Below are 23,071 nucleotides of genomic sequence, written 5' to 3' on the forward strand. Positions count from 1 at the left end.
GGGGAGAGGGAAGCATCTGACTGCCTGCCCGAAGATCCAGAATCTGGAATCCAATCCCAGACCCTTCCTCAAAGACTCATCCATCACTATGCAGTCCAGCCCAAGTCAGTGAGAGCTGGGTGCTGACGACCACGTGTCTGACAAGACATTGAGTCCTCCCAGCTAGAAAAGCCTCTGAATCTGTAAGAAAGAGAATACGAACCAACAATGACATACTCACAGCCTTACTCTCAGTTCCCACCAAAACACAGACCATTTCCTGTGCCTTTTCCGTTATTTCACAAGCTGCTTCTTAGTCTCCCTCTGGGCTCCAGGACAGACAGCTGTTTCTCCCCTCAGAAGCCAGACAGTTGCCTCCAGTCTCTCCTGATCAATGCCATGGCCAAGACCCGTAGTGACCATCTGCTGTACTCCCTGGAAGAGCTGGTGCCCTATGACTTTGAGAAGTTCAAGTTCAAGCTGCAGAACACCAGCCTGGAGAAGGAGCACTCCCGGATTCCCCGGGGCCAACTCCAGACAGCCAAGCCAGTGAAGCTGGCCACTCTGCTGGTCACCCACTATGGGGAGGAGGACGCCGTGCGGCTGACCCTGCAGGTCCTGAGGGCCATCAACCAGCACCTTCTGGCAGAGGAGCTCAACAGTGCAGTTGGCCCAGGTAAGCGGCCCCACGCGCCCTCCTCTCCCACTGCGACTGCTGGCTGTTTGCAGAGTGGGGTGGAAGGTACAAGAGGGACCAATTCGGCCAGTGCGTCCTAACTTGGGGGTTAGGAGTCCGAGGTCTGCAACAACCCCGGTGACTTTAACCAAGCAAGTCCTTTCCCCCTCTCTGGTCTTGGAAGCTGGAGTAAAGCTAAGGCTCTCAATGGCTTTTTAAAAAAAAAACCCAGAAGCATGAGGTTCTGACTATGGGGCAGGATCAGGAAAGGCAGGAGCTGGATGTCTGTTGGTAGAGAATTCCTCACTTCATTTGTCATTAACTTACCTACAGATGAGTATCTTTGGGTGAGCCAGAAACTAACCACTCCTGTCAAGAGGGTTGATGGGTAATCTCATTGTTATCCACCTCATTTCAGTTTTGAGTTCTTCTCTAACACGTTACAGAGATATTTTAAAATTCTAAAAGGACTTTCTCCTTTTCTTTTCCTTCCTTCCTTTCCTCTTGTCTTTCTTTCTCTCCTTCCTTCTCTCTCTCCCTTTTCCTTTTTTCCTTCCTTATCCTTCTTCTGCTACTCTTGCCGTAACTTTCTGATTTTATTACATTGTGATCAAAGACTGTGGCCTATTTGATTTCCGCTTTTAAAGACTTTTTTTGGAGATCTGGGGTGGAGGGGCTAATCTGTGATCAGTTTAAAAAACTATTTTTTTTTTTTTTTTTTTTTTGCGATATGTGGGCCTCTCACTGTCGTGGCCTTTCCCGTTGCCGGATGCGCAAGCTCAGCGCCCATGGCTCACGGGCCCAGCCGCTCCGCGGCATGTGGGATCCTCCCGGACCGGGGCACGAACCCGTATCCCCTGCACCGGCAGGCGGACTCTCAACCACTGCGCCACCAGGGAGGCCCTAAAAAACTATTTTTTGATGTTTGAAATTTTCTTCTATTTCTAGACTTTAAGAATACATTAGGAATGCTTTCCATGTGCTTCTATGAGGTAGAAGAGTTTATATAACCTAAAAATCCTCTGCTCTTTGAAAGAGTGATAAAGCTAAACTGTAATCTGAGTCTGGTGTAATTTGATGAGTAGAATTTTAAAATTAATTTTTTGTATTTTAAAATCTGGTTATTCATCTCTTCAGGGTTTCTTACCAGTTCTTGAGCCAGTTTTCATAACATATTTTCCCTAGAAAGCCAGTAGCAAAGTGTTTTAAGCAACTTTAATTTTAATAAGGGCTTTTCAAACCAAAAATTAAGGTGCTAATTATAGGTTATTTTCATTTCTTTATTAAAGTAGTGGTTTTCAAATTGTATCCCAGGAAGACATTTCAGGGATTCTTTAGAATGTTAGCAAATACTTGATTCAAATTTTATTAATTAACTTACAAAACTAACAAATTCATATTAAAATGAGTGATTAACCAAATTTTAAAATATTGGAGGCCATCAGTGTGACAGTTCATGCTTGAACTCCTTTTTATGGAGACCTTGGAATTCAGCCCTTCCTGTCATTTCTGTTTAATTAAACATTGTTCTGAAATTTCCAGGCAAGCTGTCTTTTAAAAAAAGTTACCATTGGGCTTCCCTGGTAGCGCAGTGGTTGAGAGTCTGCCTGCCGATGCAGGGGACACAGGTTTGTGCCCCGGTCCGGGAAGATCCCACATGCTGCGGAGCGGCTGGGCCTGTGAGCCATGGCTGCTGAGCCTGCGCGTCCGGAGCCTGTGCTCCGCAACGGTAGAGGCCACAACAGTGAGAGGCCTGCGTACCGCAAAAAAAAAAAAAAAAATTACCATTTACACTTATCTGTGTGTTAGGATTTTCTTCACTTCATGAAACCAAAGGGGGGAAAAAAACCAAAATAAATTAGTTTCTGAAGTTTTAACTGTCCTTCATGACCCCGATTTCAATTTTTTGTGCTGATCTTTATTGACTGATAAGTGAGTTTTGTAGATCTGTAAATCGCACACAAATGTACACCCATAAACTAGGGTTTTCACTTATATATTAAGAATTCTATGTAAGACCTTATATTGGAAACAAGTTCTCCTGCCTAAAAAGTTTGAAAAGCACTATTTCAGAAATAAGATAGCAGATAATTAGTATGTTCTTATTTAATGGTAATTGACTGCTGTTGTCTAGAATGTCCTGAACTTCTCTAATTTCCAAAGGGATTCTGTCTTCTCTCCCTTCCCCCAAACCTTGAACCTGAGCACTGGACATTTTCATGCCTTTCCATCTCATTGTCTTTTCAGGGTGTCAGGTAAAAGAAAGTGACACAGACAGTTCAGCAATGTCTGGTTCCTCTGGGGAGATTAAGCCCAAGAGTCTGAAGATACCAGATGGCCTGGAAGGTGACAAGCAGAGACAAAGTGGTGATGGGGCTGGCTGCCCACCATCCATCCAGTCCGAGGCTGGAAGGGGGCCCCAGAAGAAGCCTCTGGGCAAACGGAGAGATCAGAAAGGCTCTGAGGGCCTGGATGTGCAGGGCAAGCCAGGGGCCAGGAACACAACTCTGTCTTCCAAGAGAAGCCCCTTTCCCATCAAGCCACAGGGGGAGAAGGGGAGCAATGTGGGGGTCAGGCTGCGCAGGAACGCCAGCTCTGCAGGAAGGCTCCAAGGACTCTCCAGTGGGTCGTTTGCTGGGTCCCTGGGAAGGAAAGAATTTAAGATATCTGAAGCATATTTACCTTCAGGAAAGAAGCGACCCAAAAGTCTTGAATTTACCATTTCTTCAGGAGAGACAGAACCTCTCAACCCTGAAACTCTTTTGCTTCAAGAGAAAATGAGAAGTGAGAATCCAGGCTCAGCAGCCACTCTGAACACAGGGGCTACTGTGGCTGCAGAGAAAGGATCCAGGAATCCAGAACACGCCATGACTCTGGAGGGGGTAGCACTCAGGAATACACTTTCCAGTGTATCATTGGCTGGAAAGAAGATCTGGGAGCATCCAGAGTCCACAGTACCTGCAGAGAAGAGTGGAACTGAGGCTCCAAAGACCTCTAAGACCTTGGAGGAGGTGGTAGGTGGTATGCTCCATGATCCTTCAAATCCAGAAGTCCCTCCATCTTCAGGTAAGAAAGGACCTCAGAATCCAGAAGACCTGGCATCCTTAGGAATGATGACCTTTGCAGGTTTCCCCCTGCAAACCTGCTTTTATCCCCGCTGTATTCATTTCACTGGATCTCTGGGTCCCCCTTGAGGTCCTCCACCCTTTGAGAATCTGATGTAGGCTCTGATTCCTGAAAAATGCATATCTGCACATTTTCATAAAATGTTGCATACATTTCAGTTAGTTAGTTCTTAGACACTCTGAAGTCCTTCTTTAGAGTTCCCAAGGGCTTCATGGACCCCAGGTTGAACATTTGAGAAAGACTGGGTACAAATATCACCTTCTCACAATACCTCATGGCAGTATATCATGGGGCTGCAATTCTGCTATTTGCCTCTGTCTGGGCAGGGAGGGAGCTGTTGGCTAAAGTCCTAGGTCTCTTTTACTAAAGAGGCAGAAATTAGAATGGTGATGGGTTGTGAATGACAGAAACGCCAAAATAACATAACTGAAACAAGATAGACGTTTGTTCCTCTTTCACATAAATGACACACAGGAGGTCCAGGACAAATGTGGTACACCATGGTCAGGAACCCAAGCTCCTGCTGCTTTTCTGCTCTATGGAGTTTGCTTTCAAGGTCGTGGTCTCAGATGGTGGCATCCTCATTCCAGGCAGCAGGATGGAGGGACAAAGGAGAATAGTATCACTTAGGGAAGGTTTTCGGAAGTTTCTAGATGCTGCTCGTGATGCCTCCATTTACTTCCTCTTGGCCAGAATGTACAGGCACGTCGTGGGTTTGGTTCCAGACCACTGCAATAAATATTGCAGTAAAGCAAGTCACATGAATTTTCTGGTTTCCCGGTGCATATGTTTATACTATGCTATCATCTATATTAAGTGTGCAATAGCATTATGTCTAAAAAGAAAAATGTACCTACCTTAATTTAAATATACTTTATCACAAAAAAAAATTTTATTGATAAAAAATGTTCACCATCATCTGGCAACACAGGGTTGCCACAAACCTTCATTTTCTTAAAAATGAAAGAGTCTGTGAAGGGCAATAAAGTGCAATGAAGTGAAGTATGTCTGGAGTCACATGACCACATCTAACTGCAAGGGAGGCTAAGAAATGTAGTTTTTTTTGGGTGGTGGCGGGGAGCAGCCATATGGACAGCAATCAATACTATCACAAGGGAAGGAGGGGAAAACAGTCACTGGGGAGCTTGCAGTCTCACTTGCAGATGTGATATGAATTCCTGGGACCCTGCAAGAGGGAGGAGGCAGGAGGGGACTCGTGGATTGAGTGCGTTTCTATTCCTCCTGTATCTCCTGTCATTTCTGCTTTATGAAGCTGTGCTATGGTCTTGGGGCAGAGCTGGTCATAGCTGTAGGTCATCATAGTGGGCTATACCCTTCAGACTGTAAAGTCCCCTTTTTTACTTTCACTTCATGCTTCCTGAATCTGGATGTGAGCAGTGGCCCATTCATTCCTTCATTCAACACGCACTTCCCAAATGCTCACCACATGCCAGGGATTCTGCTAGGGGCTGGGAGTCTGGCCAGGAGCGAGTCACCATCCCTTGGGAGCTCTACTCAAGTTATGAGCAGTCTAGGTGGTGGTTAAGTGGCAAACACCAGTCAGAATGTCTTACTGTCTTTATATCACCTGTTATCAGTGTGCGTGCAGGAGGAAGGCATAGAATTTGTAGCAAAAGGCCTTTCTTTAGGATAAATGCCCAAGAATTCCAATCCTCAGGACTGGTATGAAATCTAGCCCTTAGCCTTCAGTCCCAGTGGCTCCTTTGCTACTTCGCTGGAGGGAAGTCGGGGGAGGACAAGCTAGGGAGGGGCCTCAGTCTAACCGAGAATGTATGTATCCCAGGCACAGACTCTCGCTAAGCTGTGATTTGCAGCATTCCTTGGTAACATCTTGGGTTTGTCACTCATGAGATTTTTCCACTGCTATGTCCCCAGGGAGACTGCAGGACAAGGCTGTGTGTCCCCTTTGCTGTGCCCAGGAAGGAGACCGGGTTGGTGGCAGCTGCGTGCATGTTTCCTGCAGCTGCTCCATCGCTTCTAGGGATCCTGAGGCCTCACGTGGCTACTCATCCAGCTGCCCTCGGTGCCAGGACTTGCTCCCGGGGAAGAGCCATGGAAGCCTCGAGTGGCAGGAGGGCCTGCAGATGGCCAGCCTGAGCCCCAAGTCCCTGCCAAAGTGTGAGCGTCACATGAAGCAGGTCCAGCTGCTCTTCTGCGAGGACCATGGGGAACCCATCTGCCTCATCTGCGGGCTGAGTCAGGAGCACCGAGGCCACCATGTTCGCCCCATCGAGGAGGCCGCCCTGGAATACAAGGTAGGGCTTCCTGCATTGGGGTCCTTCACTTGAACACATCGGGGCTTGCTTCATTTCCCCCAAAACCCTGGGAGTTGGTGCATTGGCCAGCATCTTTGGGCTGTAAATGGCAAACACAATACAAAGTAAGCCAGCAAAGAGGGATTTACTGGTTCATGCAGCTATGGGAATCTAGCTTTAGGTATGGCTGAACCCAGGTGCTCACAAGAGGTCATTAGAAATCTTTCTCACTGCCTCTTGGCTCTGCTTCCTTTGGTGTGATGGATTCATTCTTCCTCTTTCCTGGGTACCTCTCCCTGTGCTCTTGCCTGCCTCACCTTCAGCTTTATTCCCTGAAGCAAGTTTTCCCATCTAGAGTTGGCACCAAGATGGCAGGAGCCAAGTTCAAGCTTTGACAAGTGCTCTTTTTTTCCAGAAACAAATTCAGAAGCAGCTGGAGCATCTGAAGGAGTTGAGAAAATCTGGAGAGGAGCAGAGATCTCACGGGGATAAGAAGACAGCAAACTCCCTGGTAAGGCTAGGGTGGTCTGTGGCCAGTCTTTGCCTGGATTCACCCCTGCAGAAGGAGGGAGGGAACCGAGAGTGAGCAGGGGGTCCCTGATGTCCTGTACTGGTTGAAAGGGAAGCAGAGCCGATCACATAGTTAGAATCACCTGCTCTTGGGGGGCAGGGAATAACAGGTGTCAAAGGATGAGCTTGTCCCTGGGGAGGGAAACCACCTCCAGCAAGAAGTGGCATCTCCCAGGACCCTGTCATGCTTTCTTAGACTCACCACAAAATGGTTTAGAGAAACGAATGCCAGTGGCTGTAGCTGAGGAATGGGATTGAGGAAAGGGGAGGAGAGACTTTTCAACTTTAAATACTCCTCTGTATTGTTTTTATAATTGTTGTGGTCTATTGTACTTTTTTTTGTACAAAAACCATGTTGATTTTTAAAATTCAAATGCTTAAAGTAGACATTTTCTTTAAAACTGTGGTTTTAAAGAAATGCCACAGATCTCAATAAGTACAACTTAGTGGCCTTCCTGTTAAGCTGTTGTCCAGACTCGGATGCGTTAAGTTGCTCCTGTTTTCCCTGCATGCGAAGGAGCCTACCCCCAGAGCCTTGATTTATCTGGTGCATTTCTGTTGGTTGGATCCTGTCTCCCACTCTGAGTTCCAAACTTCTTCAGGGACCCACCACACTGCAGTGGGAAACAGGCAAAGATAACAAAGGGCCGAATGGGAGGAGGGTGGCATTGGTCCAGGTGTCTGACTTTTGGGAAACTCTTGAGTTGTAGTAAAATGAAAACCCTTTCCTATAATCCCAGGTGGCTTGGAACTTGTGGATGGAGCAGAGGTCAGGGGTGCCCCCCCAAGGAGGGTGAGGCAGGAGCCTGGGCTGATCAGGGAAACCCAGGGAGACAAGAGGGTTCAGCCTTCCCTTAAGATACAGTGACACGGGCTCTGTGGAAAGGAGATGCTGTTTTCAGGTCTTTGCCTTCTCCTCCTCCTTTTTTCAATAATTAAAAAAAATTTTTTTAATCATAGGGAAGGGGCTGGGAAAGCTCTTCTTTACAGCAGAAACCCAGATAAAACAAGTATAGAAGAATAATTGAATTAGAAAATGTCCACTATACAATTGACACCGACAGGGATCAGCAACAGATACTAAAATTTTTAGAGAAAATCGTTAGAAAACAGGATATTTACACACTCTCAAAGTACCACTCCCCAAATTACTTAGGAATTATAAAGGAAATAATATATACTTACAGTAGCCATATCTGGTAGACGCTTCCTTAACCAAGCATCAATCCTAGTATGACTATAATGGTGATGGCAAACTGGACAGTCTTTGCCTCCCAGTGGGGTATGCTAGAAAGAGCATGGCATTAGGTCTATGGTATTCTTGCCCCAAATGTTTCTCCTGAATTTAATCATGAGAAAAATTATAGAATTTTAGAATATAAGCCATTGAATGAGACAACTGACCTGTCCTCTTAAAAAAAAAGTCCACGTTACTGCCATCAAGAAGTGTTCCAGACTCCATGTTTAGGAACATCACATTGGAAACTTGAAATTGGCCACGGTGGGAATATCAACACCACAGAAATGGCAAATACCACAGCCCAGCCTTAGCTGATTGTTTTGTTGATTGTCTAGACTTAGAAAGTGTTGGAGAAAGTGTGACTTGTGCAGACCAGATGCACAGGTGCATGTCTGCGGTGCTCCATTCTAAAGACTGAGAGAATACTCTTCCGCACCTGAAACCCAGGACGTGATTCAGCAGGGTTGCTGATGTCACACAGGAAGGAGTGAGATTCCACACACATCGAGTCTATAGTCTTATTCCTTAATTACAAGAAAATACCAAGCAACATCAGAACCACTCTCGTGTGTCGACTAAGGGACTACGGTGGGCGGGGTAACAGGAGCCGGGCAAACATCCACGAAGCATCCTGTGAGGCCCTGGGCTCTCTGGAATTTACACGAGAGTTCTGCCCACTAGTATTTTTTTGTTAATTGTGTGTATCAGTTTAGCTAATAAATGAATGTGCCCATGTTAAAAACAACAACGACAAAAGGTGAAGAAACTTTTTTGGTTCAAAAGAACTAAAGACTTAATCCTGTCCTTTTGAGCCAAAAATGAGATTTCTTCTGTCCAGTCCTAGTAGATCTGAAGGGCCCTCTCCCTCCTTGGAGGAAGGAAATATGCCCTAGAGCCACTTCACATGTCCACAGAAGCTTTTTAGTGATGATGAGAAAGAGGACGGCAGAAGAGGTCGTGGTTGGCCAGTGTGCAAGAATATTGGAAGTCAAGTTCACTTGCGTTCAAATAGATGGACTGACTGACCCCTTTCAGGGCAGTCTGAGACTGTCAGGGAGTGGAGAGAACTCTCCCTCCTGGAGACTTTGTGGTCCTGACCTTGTCTGTTTATGACTCCAGACATATGCAATCCTCAGGCTGCCTTTCAAGGAAGGAAGAAGGTGACACCAGTTATCTTAGTGTTCTGGGGCTGCCCTAACAAAGTACCATAAACTGGGCGGCGTAAACCACAGAAATGTATGCCTCCCACAGTTCTGGAGGCAAGGTGTTGGCAGAGCTGCTTCCTTCTGAGGGCCGTGAGGGAAGGCTGCTCCGAGGCCTCTCTCCTTAGCTTTTAGGTGTCTCCTTCCCACTGTGTCTCTTTACATGGCATTCTCCATGTGTGTGTATCTGTGTCCAAATTTCCCCACTCCAGTGGCCCACCCCACTCCATCACGACCTCATCTTAACTAATTGCATCCTCAATGACCCTGTTTCCAAATAAGATCATATTCTCAGGTACTGGGGTCAGGACTTATAACACATACATTTTGGAGGGGACACAATTCAATCCATTTTACCAGGTTTTAGGGCATTTTCCAAAAGCCAACCTGTTCTGGAAGGTTCCAGTCCATTTTGCCTCCTACTCTGGAATTCAGGCCTCCAAGAGGCTGAGGAAGCCTGCTCTTACCAACCTCCAGGAGGTGGGCTTCTGCGGGTTCCCTGGGCACACACGTCTACCTCACTGCATAGGCCCCTACACCTCCCTGACTTCTGTTCCCCAGAAACAAGCTGAAACCCAGAAGCAGAGAATCCAGTACCAGTTGGAGCAGTTATGCCAGTTTTTAGAGCAGCAAGAGCAGCTCTTTGTGGCCTGTCTGGAGGAGCTGGGCCAGACCATTGGCCAAGTCAGGGAGACATATGGCACCCGGGTGACAAGGGACATCGCCCTTCTCGACAAGCTGATTGGGGAGCTGGAGGCCAAGCAGTGCCAGCCAGAATGGGAGCTTATGAAGGTAAGTGTGGCTGGGCCTGGCCTTCCCCCATCCACTGTGTGCAGTAGGGTGACATGGGCTCCCAGCACTGCCATCAGCTCTGCCCAAACCAGTGGATGAGGCCATTAGGGCCAGGGGTGGGACTTGGTCTTGGTGACCCCACAATGCCCAGGCCCCTTCAATGAATTCTCAGGAGCCCAGGATGGCCCAGTATCTAGGGGATCCTGTGACATCTCCCAGAAGAGATCAGCAGAGTTTGGGTACAGTTATGTGCAGGCCCCAGCCAGGATGCCACCTCAGCAGATTAGAATTAGAACTGGGGAGAGGTGCCCCATTTTTCCTGACACTGTGGGGCTGGGAGCCCAGGAGGAGAGGCCAAGGAGTCAGCACAGCCCCTATGAGACTGGTAATACAGAACTTCCCTCTTTTCTCTCCTAGGACATCAGAGTCACCCTGCACAGGTACCAAGAGGTCCCCTGATGATCCCTTGGGTGTCTTGCAGGAAGCATTTGGGGAGGCAGACCTAGGAGGGAGATGATCCCAACCCGGGGCCTGTGGCTCCTCCCTGGGTCCTCCCATCTCCTGCAGCTTCTGAAGGTGAAGGCCTTTCTGGACTTGTGTAGCAAGAATGGGAGCACAATCAGGAGGGGGAGCATGGGGTCAAAGACTGGACCAAATGAACATGGCCTGTTGTGTGGTGGTGGCTTCATAAGAAACCCCCCTAACAGACTGTGTCCCATGCAATTCGCCTTATGAAAACTGTTCCTGCAGGAGTGCTTGTGGCCACAGCGAGGGAAGCACTTTCCAGGAGTGGATCTGCTAAGCCCAGCAAGCAGGGGAAGGGAGGGAAGAGTAGGGGAGGAAAGGGGAGGGGAGGGGAGGGAAGGGGAGGGGAAGAGGCTGGACCTTCCAATCGCCTGGGGGAGCTTTACAAAATCCTGACATCCAGGTCCCGGCAGACAAATTAAACCTGAATCTTCAGGAGTACAACCCAGGCATCAATTTTTTAAAGTATTTTTTTGGTGGTAAAATATACATAACAAAATTTACCATTTAAAAATGTACAGTTCAGGACTTCCCTGGTGGCACAGTGGTTGAGAGTCCGCCTGCTGATGCAGGGAACACGGGTTCGTGCCCCGGAACCGGAAGATCCCACATGCCGCAGAGCGGCTAGGCCCGTGAGCCATGGCCACTGAGCCTGCGCATCTGGAGCCTGTGCTCCACAACGGAAGAGGCCACAACAGTGAGAGGCCCACATACCGCAAAAAAAAAAAAAAAAAAAAGTACAGTTCAGTGGCTTTAAGTACATTTGCATTGTTGTGCAACCATCACCATGATCCATCCCCAGAATTTTCTCATCTTCCCAAATGGAAACTCCATACCATTAAACAACTCCCAAATCTCCCCTCCTCCAACCCTTGGCAACCACCATTCTACTGTCTATATGAATCTGACTACTCTAACTACATCATATAAGTGGAATCATACAATATTTGTGTTTTTGTGTCTGACCTACCTCACTGAGCATAATGTCTTCAAGGTTCATTCATGTTGTAAAATGTGCCAGAATTCCATTCCTTTTTAAGGCTGAATAATATTCCATCATGTGTATATACATTTTGTTTATCTATTCATCCATCCGTGGATACTAGGCTGCTTCTACCTTTTGGCTACTGTGAATGATGCTGCTATGAATATTGGCATACCTATATTTGTTTGAGTCCTGCTTTCACTTCTTTTGGGTATATCCCCAGAAGTGGAATTGCTGTATCATACAGTAATTCTATGTTTAGGTTTTTGAGGAACTAGAGTACTATCTCCTGTGGTGTCTGCACCATTTTACATTCCCACCAGCAATGCTCAAGGGTTCCAATTTCTCTATATCCTTGCTAATACTTGTTATTTTTTATTTTTTTAAAATAGTAGCCATCCTAATGGCTGTGAAGTGGTATCTCATTGTGTTTATTTTTCTCACTTAATATCATTTTTATTTCAATAGAAAGAAAAAGACTCAGGGAAGTGTAATTAATTTGACATAAGTAATTCTGGGCTGAGCATTTCAACATCAGTACCACTTTAGGGCCATTATCAAAACTCACTGTGATTTTGATACCAGTGGTTTTTAAAACTCCCCCAGGTGATGCCAATCCATGGCCAGAGTTGAGGACCAGTGTTTAGAACTTGAAGCCCAGGGAGAACTTTCTTTGAGAAGCCAAGGCTGGACTGGGTGTGCCCTGTGGAGGCTGCACCTCCCTTCCAGCTCATGAGACCCTGAGCTACCCCCATGCTCCAGTCCTCCTTGGCCAACAATCTTTTGTCTCTAGGGCCAAGAAGGTGACTGTCCCTGAGCTGTGGGCCACCCCTCCAGAGGTGAAAGAAAAGATCCACCTGCTCTACCAGAAATCAGAGTTTGTGGAGAAGCGCATGAGGCACTTCTTGGGTAGGTGGGCTTGTGGGAAGATGGGAGGCGCCTGCTCACATCCTCCCTGAAAGCCACGTAGCCTGGAGCCCCCTGGTGTCCCTTCTCCATCCCCCACAGCCTTTCTGACTCTGCCTTCAGCCCCTCCCAGACCTGTCCCTATCTGGGAACCTAACTCAAACTCCTTCTCCTTTTAGAAACCCTGCGTTCAGAAATGGAAATGTTCAACGGTGAGTCCGGTGGTGGTAGTATGTGTTGGCCAGGGATTACTGCAATTTTCCCTTGTGCTGTTGATTTCTGGGAATTATTTAGAAAAGAGAAAACACCTGTAACAAAGGTGGGAGCAAAGTCATGACAAGTCCTCACAGGCTCTGTGCCAGGGTCACTGACTGTCAACTCACCAGAGTACAGAGTATCCAAGGCAGGCCTGGGTACCAGAGAGGAATGGGGTTATATCCAAGCAGAGGAAGCCGAGTCCTGAGCAGGGAGAGGGAGTCACTGTCTTTCCTTGTTGTGGGGACCAGGGTAGATTTAGCCCTTTGAATGGGAATGCTCAGGATTTTTCCCATCTCCTTTTCTCTGTAGTTCCAGAACCGATTGGTGGTCAGGCACCCTGAGGCAAGTAGACTTGGCCTGCTGGGTCCCTGTGCTGTCCCCCAGTGCATTCCAGAAGAATGACCCTGTCCACGTTTCTCGGATGTGGGGAGAACCCTGTGGGGGTGTTGCCCATGGACCTCAAGCTAGGAATTCTAATTCTCTCTGCAGTTAATGTGATTCTGGAAGCAGAAGCTGCCCACCCCAACCTCATCTTTCATCTTCTCTGATGACTTGAAGAGTGTGAGACTTGGAAAAAAAGTGGGACCATCTACCTGCTAGTCCAGAAAGATTCTATAGCTGAATCATTGCCCTGGCCTCTCTGAGTTTGCTCTCTAGCTGCCATTACTGAGAAGTGAAGGTGGGAGACAAGACAGGGTGGGTCCTGGGTGTCTGCAAGGCAGCCACGAGCAGCAAGGAGAATATGGCTCTCTCACCAGAGAATAGTTATTGGGTAGAAATGATGATGAAGTAAAATTAATGCCAGACGTCCAACTTTCCCTCCACCCGGATGAGGGAGCCCCCCAGGCATGTGGGCATCTTCCTGAACTACAAGACTGGGGACATTTCCTTTTATACTGTGACAGCCAAATCCCACATCTCAACATCCATTGTCTTCTTTTCCTCTGGGCCCCTTCAACCTATCTTCAGCCCCAGGACACATGATGGAGAGAACATGGATCCTCCGAATATCCATCCAGTGGGTGGCCAGGGGCCTCACTGAATATCCAACACTTTGCATCTTTCTTCAGGCTCCTGCCCTGTATCTTGAATCCATACATTCAATGATCATTATTGAACACCTACTGGGTTCCAGCTGCTGTGGGGAATATAATCAATAAGAGAATAGGCCCTGTGCTCAAGGAGCCTATGGAACAGAAGCAGAAGTAAGCTGGGTAAACAAATATTGGTAAACCAAGGGTAAAGAGAACACATGTATTGATGACATGCCATGGATTTCAGAGAAGGAAGCACACAGCTGTTGCTTAATAAATCCTTGTATGAATTAGCACCCTAAGATGCTCCTGAGACAGAGAGCCCACCTTCGTTTTCCCTCAGGACTCCATGGCAAGGATGTGTTCCCTCATTCTATCCTCCCTTTTTTTTTAATAAATAAAATTATTTATGAATAATAACATCATAGAGCTTACATAGATGATCATTAACCATAACTTTTTAATTTTACAAATGAGAGTTTTGAGGCCTGGAATTAATGCATTTTGTTCATTTACTTATTTTTCTACCAGTGTTTGGGGACTGATTTTGGGCTAAAAGCAGCACCAGTTGCTGAGATTACAGAGAGAGCAAGATAAAACTTCTACCTTTTAGTGAAAACCTTAACTGTAGTAAGGATCTGAACAGTAAATGTATAAGCCCAGAGCAACATAGGTACTAATATATAAATATATATTGGAACAATATGTGAGCATATTACAAGTAGTAACTGAATAGAGGATTCTGAGAGAATTTCACAGAGTACTTTAAGTGAGTCTTAATGACTAAGAATTATTTTGAAAAGGAGTGGTGAAAAGGCATTTTAAGTGAAAAATGGCATATGAAGTGTCACAATATGAAGCACCATGAGACTGACAATTTGAAGTGCTTGATGGGTTTTTGATGGTATGTCAGTGTGGTATGAGAATGGAAACTCAAGACTCATATTGTCAAGAGCCTTATGCACTATGCATAGGAATTTGGACTTCATTGTGCTGTCAGGGAGAGCTAGTAAAGTGTTTCAGGGCAGGCAAATAGAGGTTAAGTGGCTTGTTATCATTCACAGGAAGTAGAGTTAAAGTCATGGTTGAAATCCAATGTTCTTGTTCTTATTAACAAGTAGACTATAATAAGAGTGTAATATATGATAATAATATTTATTATACATTTACTATGTGCTTAGTTCCATGTTTTTATTTTAGTTAATCATCACCATAAAGCTATGGAATAGAGAAGAATTCTGCCTAGAATGACTTGCTGATTATAAGTAGGAAAGAATACTTTTGAGCTACTACGCTTTGATCTTTGACCAAACCCTGTATATGTCTGCAGTTTCTATTTGCCTGAGAGCTGGAAGAGTGAGTAAAAACAGCTATACCTTTATCACTTCAGGAAACTCAGCGATTATTTTGTGAATTTGTAACAAAACCCATTAAACTATCAAGACTTCTCAGCTAGATTAAAGTAGGTGGTAAGGGAAACAAAATCGTTTATGGACAGAAAAAGACGTTGAAAAAAATCCCATGAACGCCTTCAGTAAGTCATTACATAGACGAAAACCATGCCGATGTCAGTCCATATCATGCTGGAGCCACCACAGAGCATCAGAGTTTAGGGTACAGGGATGCAGGAAGAGAATGTCGGCCTACAGGGCAACAATGAAAGATTTTAGTATCCACCGAGGAGACAGGATGAACCATTTTGAGACTCTGCCAGGGGTAGGAGGGCTTTTATAGGGTGAGATTAAGACGACTTTGCTTGTATTGTTTTCTCTAGTGGGTGTCTAAACTACTATTAATAAGATCCATAGTTTTGGTTGTATTCTCCAAGGTTGCAGTGGAAATCAGAAAGCTATAAGACAGTTGAGTCTGGCTAAGTAAGAAAATTACCAATTATACTCAGAAAAGAGGAAGCAGTATGAGACCATTAGTTAAATGCTACAAATATGACTTCCTTTAGTTGAGCATTTCTATTTCATTTATTGTTAAAAATGTCTTTTGAAGTCTCAAGATGAAAAATCACTTAGAAGCAGAAATTTTTAGGGCTTCCCTAGTGGCGCAGTGGTTGAAAACCCGCCTGCCAATGCAGGGGACACAGGTTAAAGCCCTGGTCCGGGAAGATCCCACATGCCACGGAGCAACTAAGCCTGTGCGCCACAACTACTGAGCCTGCGCTCTAGAGCCTGCAAGCCACAACTTCTGAAGCCCATGCGCCTAGAGTCCGTGCTCCGCAACAAGAGAAGCCACCGCAATGAGAAGCCCGTGCACTGCAAAGAAGAGTAGCCCCCACTCACCACAACTAGAGAAAAGCCCTCACGCAGCAACGAAGACCCGACACAGTCAAAAATAAATTAATTAATTAATTAAAAAAAACACTTTAAAAAAGAAATCATTTTTAACAGAGTCAATGATTAAGCCTGCAGGTACTAACAAAGCCTTTTGTTACAAAGAGTCTGGTATATAAGATGGTATTCTCTGTAGTATATTTTTTTCTATAGATCTAAAGGACTAATCATTTCAGCAAAGGCTGGAACTCTAAAGGACTAGAATTTGTTTTGATCATATATTGCATTACTGTTAAATGCCCACGCGATAAAAGTTATCCATTCTGTGTTCCTGGAATATTAAATTGATGGAAGAATTGTGAATTTTCGTAGAATGTTCATCTGTTTGATGTTACACTGTCCGGTGTGTGCACTTAAAAGTGACCTTCTGTGCACTCACATTATGGATACTGCCCAGTAATATTCTGTTTGCTTAGAGGGATGAAGGATGACACCACTATATGCTCCTAGTTTTTTTTTTTAACTTTTTTTTTAATACATTTATTTATTTATGGCTGCATTGAGTCTTCGTTGCTGCACACAGACTTTCTCTAGTTGCGGCAAGTGGGGGCTACTGTTTGTTGTGGTGCACGGGCTTCTTATTGCAGTGGCTTCTCTTGTTGCGGAGCATGGGCTCTAGGCACATGGGCTTCAGTAGTTGTGGCATGCAGGCTCGTAGTTGTGGCTCGTGGGCTCTAGAGTGCACGCTCAGTAGTTGTGGTGCATGGGCTTAGTTGCTTCATGGTATGTGGAGTCTTCCCGGACCAGGGCTGGAACCCGTGTCCCCTGCATTGGTAGGCGGATTCTTAACCACTGTGCCACCAGGGAAGTTCCTATATGCTCCTAGTTTTTCTCCAGGTTTCTCCTGTTTTTCTGGAACTGGGGGTTAGTGCACTGGGTTAACCCAATTCCGGTCTTTCAACATTTTCCTGTTGGCAGGCTATAATCAGAGTCAACCTGCCTGCATCTCCAAAAACTGCTCTGACTATCCTCACCTCCCAAAGGAACAGAAACAAGACACTTTAGGGTTTTGAGGATTTTATACAATTCACCTATCAAGTTTCTATCGATAGAGCTACTACCTAGCTAGTGAGCTAGTCTTTGAGGAGCTGCCTTGTTAGAACTTCAGGGATATTATACTAAATGGCTAAGACAAATCACTTGGAAAAATATCCTTAACACATAATTTTATGGCCAGACTAAATATCTGTTCTATGAATAGTCCGAAGGAGATAAGACAGTGGGGAGAGGAAGATTAGAGAAAGAATGAGAGATGAAACAAAGGGAGACAGAGAGGAAGTTTAAATCAAGTTGATTTATGGGATATCCTCCCTGTCTTGAGGACTTAGGAAGTCTTAGGAAAAAACAAGCAGACTGGATTATTATAATACACTTTTGTACCTGTATTAATGAACTGTGGTTCTTAGAATTATTGGCTGGGCCCCATAAATAAGTCCATTAGAAAATGCAGTTGTAACTGCATTTGTTGTCACTCAGTTGATTACTGTGAGATCCCACTTCCCTACAGGAGACCAAGAAAAAGATGGGGCTGCTGTCATGGAAAAACATTTGACACACATCCGAAGTGTCACATTATTCTGTACTGAGCTGTATCTGCAAATCTGTGGGCCTGTGGAATATTAGGTGTTCTAGTTCACAGATGTCCCTCTATCATCCTCCATTTAAAGAGACATAAAGAGAGGGGGGAGGGAGAGGGATGGACTAGGAGTTTGGGGTTAGTAGATGCAAACTATTACATTTAGAATGGATAAAAAACAAGGTCCTACTGTATAGCACAGGGAACTATATCCAATCTCCTGGGATAAACCATAATGGAAAAGAATATTTAAAAAAAGAATATATATGTGTATAACTGAGTCACATTGCTGTACAGCAGAAATTAGCACAACAGTGTAAATCAACTATACTTCAATTTAAAAAATTATCACATACACACACAAAAAAATAAAGAGTCATAGAAAGGGATGTAAGAGAAAAGGAGAATTGGGAATTCCCTGGCAGTCCAGTGGTTAGGGCTCCATGCTTCCACTGCAGGGGGTATGAGTTTGATCTCTGGTTGGGGAACTAAGATCCAGCATGCCACATGGCATGGCCAAAAAAAAAAGGAAAGAAAAACAGAGGATCAAATGAAGATTGAACCCCAAACTCCTCCTACCCCAACTTCTCTTCCCATCTTCACAGTAAGCCTAGATTGGACTTAGGTTCTCCATGGTTGAGACCAGAGCACAAAACACATGCTTCGCTTTCTTCATGGAGCTTTGTTCTACATGCATAATCCACATGCTGGCACAGCTCATGTTCCCTATTTGTTTAGCCGTTCCCTATCGTTGGCCATTTGTTGTTGCCAATTCTCCCTTGCTATCACTCCATAAACAGCGTGTTGTATATATATATATATATATTTTTTTTGTTGTTGTTGGTGGTGGTGGTGTACGTTTTTTGCCACCTCCTCCCCATACACATATTTTTTCTCCTGTTATTCCTAAAATTGTTCCAGAATGTGAGCTATTTGATAACACTTGCAGTAGGTGGCCATACAAAATTTGGAAAGAATGTTTCACGCCCAAAACAATGTTTGTCGTTTAAAATTTTTGCTGATGTAATAGAGATGTAATGAGGTTTTACCTGTTTTAATTTATTTCATTACCTGCTAATGAGGCTATGAATTTTTCCATGTGTATTTCTACTTTTTTGCTTCATTCTGTCAACACACATTTTTTTTTTCTTTGCGGTACACGGGCCTCTCACTGCTGTGGCCTCTCCTGTTGCGGAGCACAGGCTCCGGACGTGCAGGCTTAGCGGCCATGGCTCATGGGCCCAGCCGCTCCGCAGCATGTGGAATCTTCCCAGACCGGGGCACGAACCAGCGTCCCCTGTGTCGGCAGGTGGACTCTCAACCACTGCGCCACCAGGGAAGCCCAAACACACATATTTGATAAACAATTATAGTAGTAATAGAAAAGAGTTTTATTCAAGCCAAACTGAGGACTACAGCCTGGAAGATACAGATTTAAGAAGCACCTGAATTGTGTTCCATCAGACTAGAAAATAGGGGAGGCTCATATAGGCAAAAACCGCAAAGCTACATATGTTGTATGTCAAGAACTACAATTGAGGACTTCCCTGGTGGCGCAGTGGTTAAGAAACTGCCTGCCACTGCAGGGGACACAGGTTTGAGCCCTGCTCTGGGAAGATCCCACATACCGTGGAGCAACTAAGCCCGTGCACCACAGCTACTGAGCCTGTGCTCTACAGCCCATGTACCACAACTACTGAAGCCCGCGTGCCTAGAGCCCATGCTCTACAACAAGAGAAGCCACCGCAATGAGAAGCCTGTGCACTGCAACAAAGAGTAGCCCCGCTCGCCGCAACTAGAGAAAGCCTGCGTGCAGCAACAAAGACCCAATGCAGCCAAAAATAAAAAAAATTTTAAAAAAGAACTACAATTGAAGCTGGCAAGAAGTAAGAGTGCTTTTTAAGTATGGACTGGTTGGGGTCCAAAATAGTTGCAAAGTTACAAGGGGAAACGTTGGACCATTAGGTTGCAGCTGGCAGCTACTAGCAGATACTGTTTTGAAAATGGCTTGTGGTATCCTTGAGTTTGATACAGTTCAGAAAATTCAGGGTCTCAATGATGCAGCCACATGTCTGAAACTACATCTCAATTGCCACCCGGCTCTATTTTTCTTTTAATATTTATTTTTTAATTTATTTTGGCTGTGCTAGATCTTTACTTGCAGCATGCAGGGTTCTTAGTTGCAGCATGCATGCAGGATTTAGTTCCCCAAACAGGGATCAAACCCAGGCCCCTTGCACTAGGAGGATGGAGTCTTACCCACTGGACCACCAGACAAGTCCCACCTGGCTCTATTTTGGATACCTGAACCACAGTTTTATATCTTGTCAGAACAACATCAAACATGACAGAGGTACATTCCTTCAAGGCTTCAAAAGGGACAGATTAGCATGCACACAGCTAGTTAGCATGACTTTGGTGTCTGGGAAGAGAACTTCATCTTCAAAGGAGTACCAGCACTGGCATCATGGGGGCGGGGAAGGGGGGCACTGATCCCTACCTTCAAAGTGGACATTCTAAACAATCTGGTAACTGTATTCCTTTTTCTTTTTTCAAATGGTTAAAGCAGGGCTTCCCTGGTGGCGCAGTGGTTGAGAGTCCGCCTGCCAATGCAGGGGACACGGGTTCGTGCCCCGGTCCGGGAAGATCCCACATGCCGCGGAGCGGCTGGGCCCATGAGCCATGGCCACTGAGCCTGCACATCCGGAGCCTGTGCTCCGCAACCAGAGAGGCCACGACAGTGAGAGGCCCGCGTGCCGCAAAAAAAAAAAAAATGTTTAAAGCAGATGTATAATGTATGTTTCACAGGCCATAACGCAAGCCTGTTCTAGTTAGTACAAAGGTCAAGCCAAATCACGTATAAGCCAGAATGACTTCCCTATACTTCAACATATGAAAATTGCTTCCATCAAGTCTATAAAAATGGTACAGGTCCTTTAACTACTTGCCATGTGGACTCTAGATTTTGAACTTAGTTGTCTGTAGTACTTCTTCATAAATATTTTACATACTAAACATTTGTATTTGTAGGACGTAATTTTCCCTGTCTGGCGGTCTTTTTTAATTGAGATATAATTCTCATAGCATAAAATTCACCCTTTTAAATACACAACTAAGTGGTTTTTAGTATATCCACAATGTGTACAAACATCACCACTAATTCCAGAACATTTTTATCACCCCCAAAACAAACCCTGCACTGCTTAGCATTCACTTGCTATTCCCCTCTGCCCCCGGCCCCTGGCTACCACTAACCTTTTTATCTCTATGGATTTGCCTATTCTGGACATTTCACATAAGAATTACACAAAGTCTTGTGTCACCGGGTTCTCTGGCTTAGCACAATGTTTCAAAGTTCATCCATGTTGCAGCAAGTATCACTGCTTTGTTCCTTTTTTACTGCTAATAACCCATTATATGGATCTACTATATCTTGTTAATCTGTTCAATAGACAGGTTGTTTCTACTTTTCAGCCATTATGAATAATGTACCTATTCAGGTACAAGTTTTCACTTCTCATGGGTTTATACCTAGGAATGGAATTGCTGGATCCTATAGTAAGTAATTCTATGTTAACATTTTGAAAGACTGCCAAACTGTTTCCAAAGTGGCTAAGCATCTTTTCATTCTTTCTTTTCTTTCCTTCCTTCCCTTCCTCCCTTTCTCTTTCTTTCTGCCACACTGCATGAAGGGGCATGCAGGATCTTAGTTCCCCAACCAGGGGTGGAACCCATGCCCACTGCAGTGGAAGCAGACTCCTAACACCTGAAACACTAGGGAATTCCCATTAAGCATCTTTTCAAATGTTAATGACCATTTAGTTTTCCTCCTCTTTGGAAATACTCCATAGCTTTTGCCTCAGTCTTTGGTCAGTTAGCAGGAGCTCTTTGTATGCTGGGAATGCCTTAGTCTTTATCTGGTTTATCTTCTACAATTATGTCCCAGTCTACTGCTTGATTTTATTAATATTGTTTTCTAAAGTTTTTTTTTTAATACAGTCACACAAGCTTATATTTCACTTTAAGGCACCTCAGTTTCCTATTTTGCCTCAATATTAAATTTAACCTTCTTTTAAGTGTTCTTTCATTGGCTCTTAAATTCCATCTTTTTGTATGTAGTGTAAAGACAAGAGCCTTTTTCCCCAGAAGAATAATTTCTGCTAGCACCAAGTTAAATGCTATCCTTGCATACAGGTCGACATATATTCAGATCAATTTTGGCTATACTGTTCTATTTATTCACGTGTAGTTCAAACTACACTGCTTTGACTAAAGAAGGTTTTTTTTTTTTCTCGTAATTTTGATGTCTGGAAAGAGAGGTATTCGTTTTTTTTTTTCTTTTTTTAAGTTTTGTTGTCACGCGGTTTTTTCTTTCTTTCTTTTTCATTTTATTGATTGATTGATTGATTGCTGTGTTGGGTCTTCGTTGCTGCTCGAGAGCTTTCTCTAGCTGTGCTGAGCAGGGGCTATGCTTCATTGCGGTGTGTGGGCTTCTCACTGCGCTGTCTTCTCTTGTTGAGGAGCACGGGCTCTAGGCACGAGGACTTCAGTAGTTGTGGCTCAGGGGCTCTAGAGCGCAGGCTCAGTAGCTGTGGCACACGGGCTTAGGTGCTCCGCCGCATGTGGGATCTTCCCGGACCAGGACTCAAATCCGTGTCCCCTGCATTAGTAGGTGGACTCTTAACCACTGCGCCACCAGGGAAGCCCCTGCCACACGGTTTTGACACTACTCTCTTTATAACATGTTTTAGATCACAGCTGAGTGACTCACCTATAGTTACCGTTAATAAACAGAACTCATATTTTCACTTTAGTCATCCTGCCTGAGGCTGGCGTTTACAAAGAAGAATAAGGTAATCCCTGCTCTTGTGTGGCCCCAATTCCTGATCACTGCCTCACTGGAAAATGAACCGAGTATGGGAACAAGGCAGAAAGAAAAGACGAATTGAGGACGGTAACGGAGATGGACAGCTAGAATTCCTGAGAAAATAAGATGGCCGGTCCAGACCTCTGTGTAGAAGTTGGCCAATAGGGGAGGGGAGCTTCGCCCGGCTCTGACCAAAGGGCCGCCCCTGCCGAAAGGGACGGCTGTAACAGGACCCTAGAGCCGACAAAAACCACAACCTACCACCACCTCGCCGCCACCGCAATTTTTTGATAGACCCCAGGAACTGGGGCGGAAACTGCGTCGGCCTCTCACAGACCTTCCGGTCCGTCAGACGGCCCGCTTCCGGTCGAGCCCCGGCCCTGCTCCGCCCCAACAGCGGCGCCTGGTGATCTCCCATTGGCTGTTTAGCACCGAACTACATTTCCCAGCAGCCCTTGTAGCTAAACCGTCCGTACCTGGAGTGGTGCCAACCTGTCTTGGAGGGTTTGAGCCAGCCTTCTGCTTTCCATCTCCCAGGTACAGCCGCAGAGAGAGTGGCTGCTGCCAACCTGGCCTCCCTGCGTCCCTGAGAGCTCTGCCGGCCGGCCTCGAGCCTCGCCTTCCCAAGCGCAGACCGCTCGCTCCAAGCGAGGAGACCAGGCTTCCGCACCGGAAACGGGGCACCGGGCGTGACGTCACTGCTACCTAGGCGCCCGG

At 45.5% G+C, this 23,071-nt stretch overlaps 1 protein-coding gene across 1 annotated transcript; it reads left to right on the forward strand.

Annotated features, from left to right (window-relative positions):
- The first annotated feature begins 369 nt into the window (after window positions 1–369).
- Window positions 370–12,876, forward strand: MEFV (MEFV innate immunity regulator, pyrin). Its single transcript, XM_007453499.1, has 9 exons — window positions 370–655; window positions 2,903–3,721; window positions 5,678–6,057; window positions 6,473–6,568; window positions 9,631–9,861; window positions 10,279–10,301; window positions 12,165–12,280; window positions 12,457–12,489; window positions 12,845–12,876. Exons 1-9 carry the CDS (start codon window positions 379–381, stop codon window positions 12,874–12,876), a joined length of 2,007 nt encoding a protein of 668 aa, XP_007453561.1. The 5' UTR covers window positions 370–378.
- Window positions 12,877–23,071: the final 10,195 nt, after the last annotated feature.

This window comes from Lipotes vexillifer, unplaced genomic scaffold (genome assembly GCF_000442215.2).
Source record: "Lipotes vexillifer unplaced genomic scaffold, Lipotes_vexillifer_v1.1 scaffold914, whole genome shotgun sequence".
NCBI lineage: Eukaryota > Metazoa > Chordata > Mammalia > Artiodactyla > Lipotidae > Lipotes > Lipotes vexillifer.

What these genes read in the sequence shown, in the direction of transcription:
- MEFV (XM_007453499.1), top strand. Translation starts at nt 379, where the DNA reads ATGGCCAAGACCCGTAGTGACCATCTGCTGTACTCCCTGGAAGAGCTG. An exon ending in AGAAGACAGCAAACTCCCTG is followed by an intron (nt 6,569 to 9,630) that starts GTAAGGCTAGGG and finishes TCTGTTCCCCAG; the next exon opens with AAACAAGCTGAAACCCAGAA. An exon ending in AGAAATGGAAATGTTCAACG is followed by an intron (nt 12,490 to 12,844) that starts GTGAGTCCGGTG and finishes TTTTCTCTGTAG; the next exon opens with TTCCAGAACCGATTGGTGGT.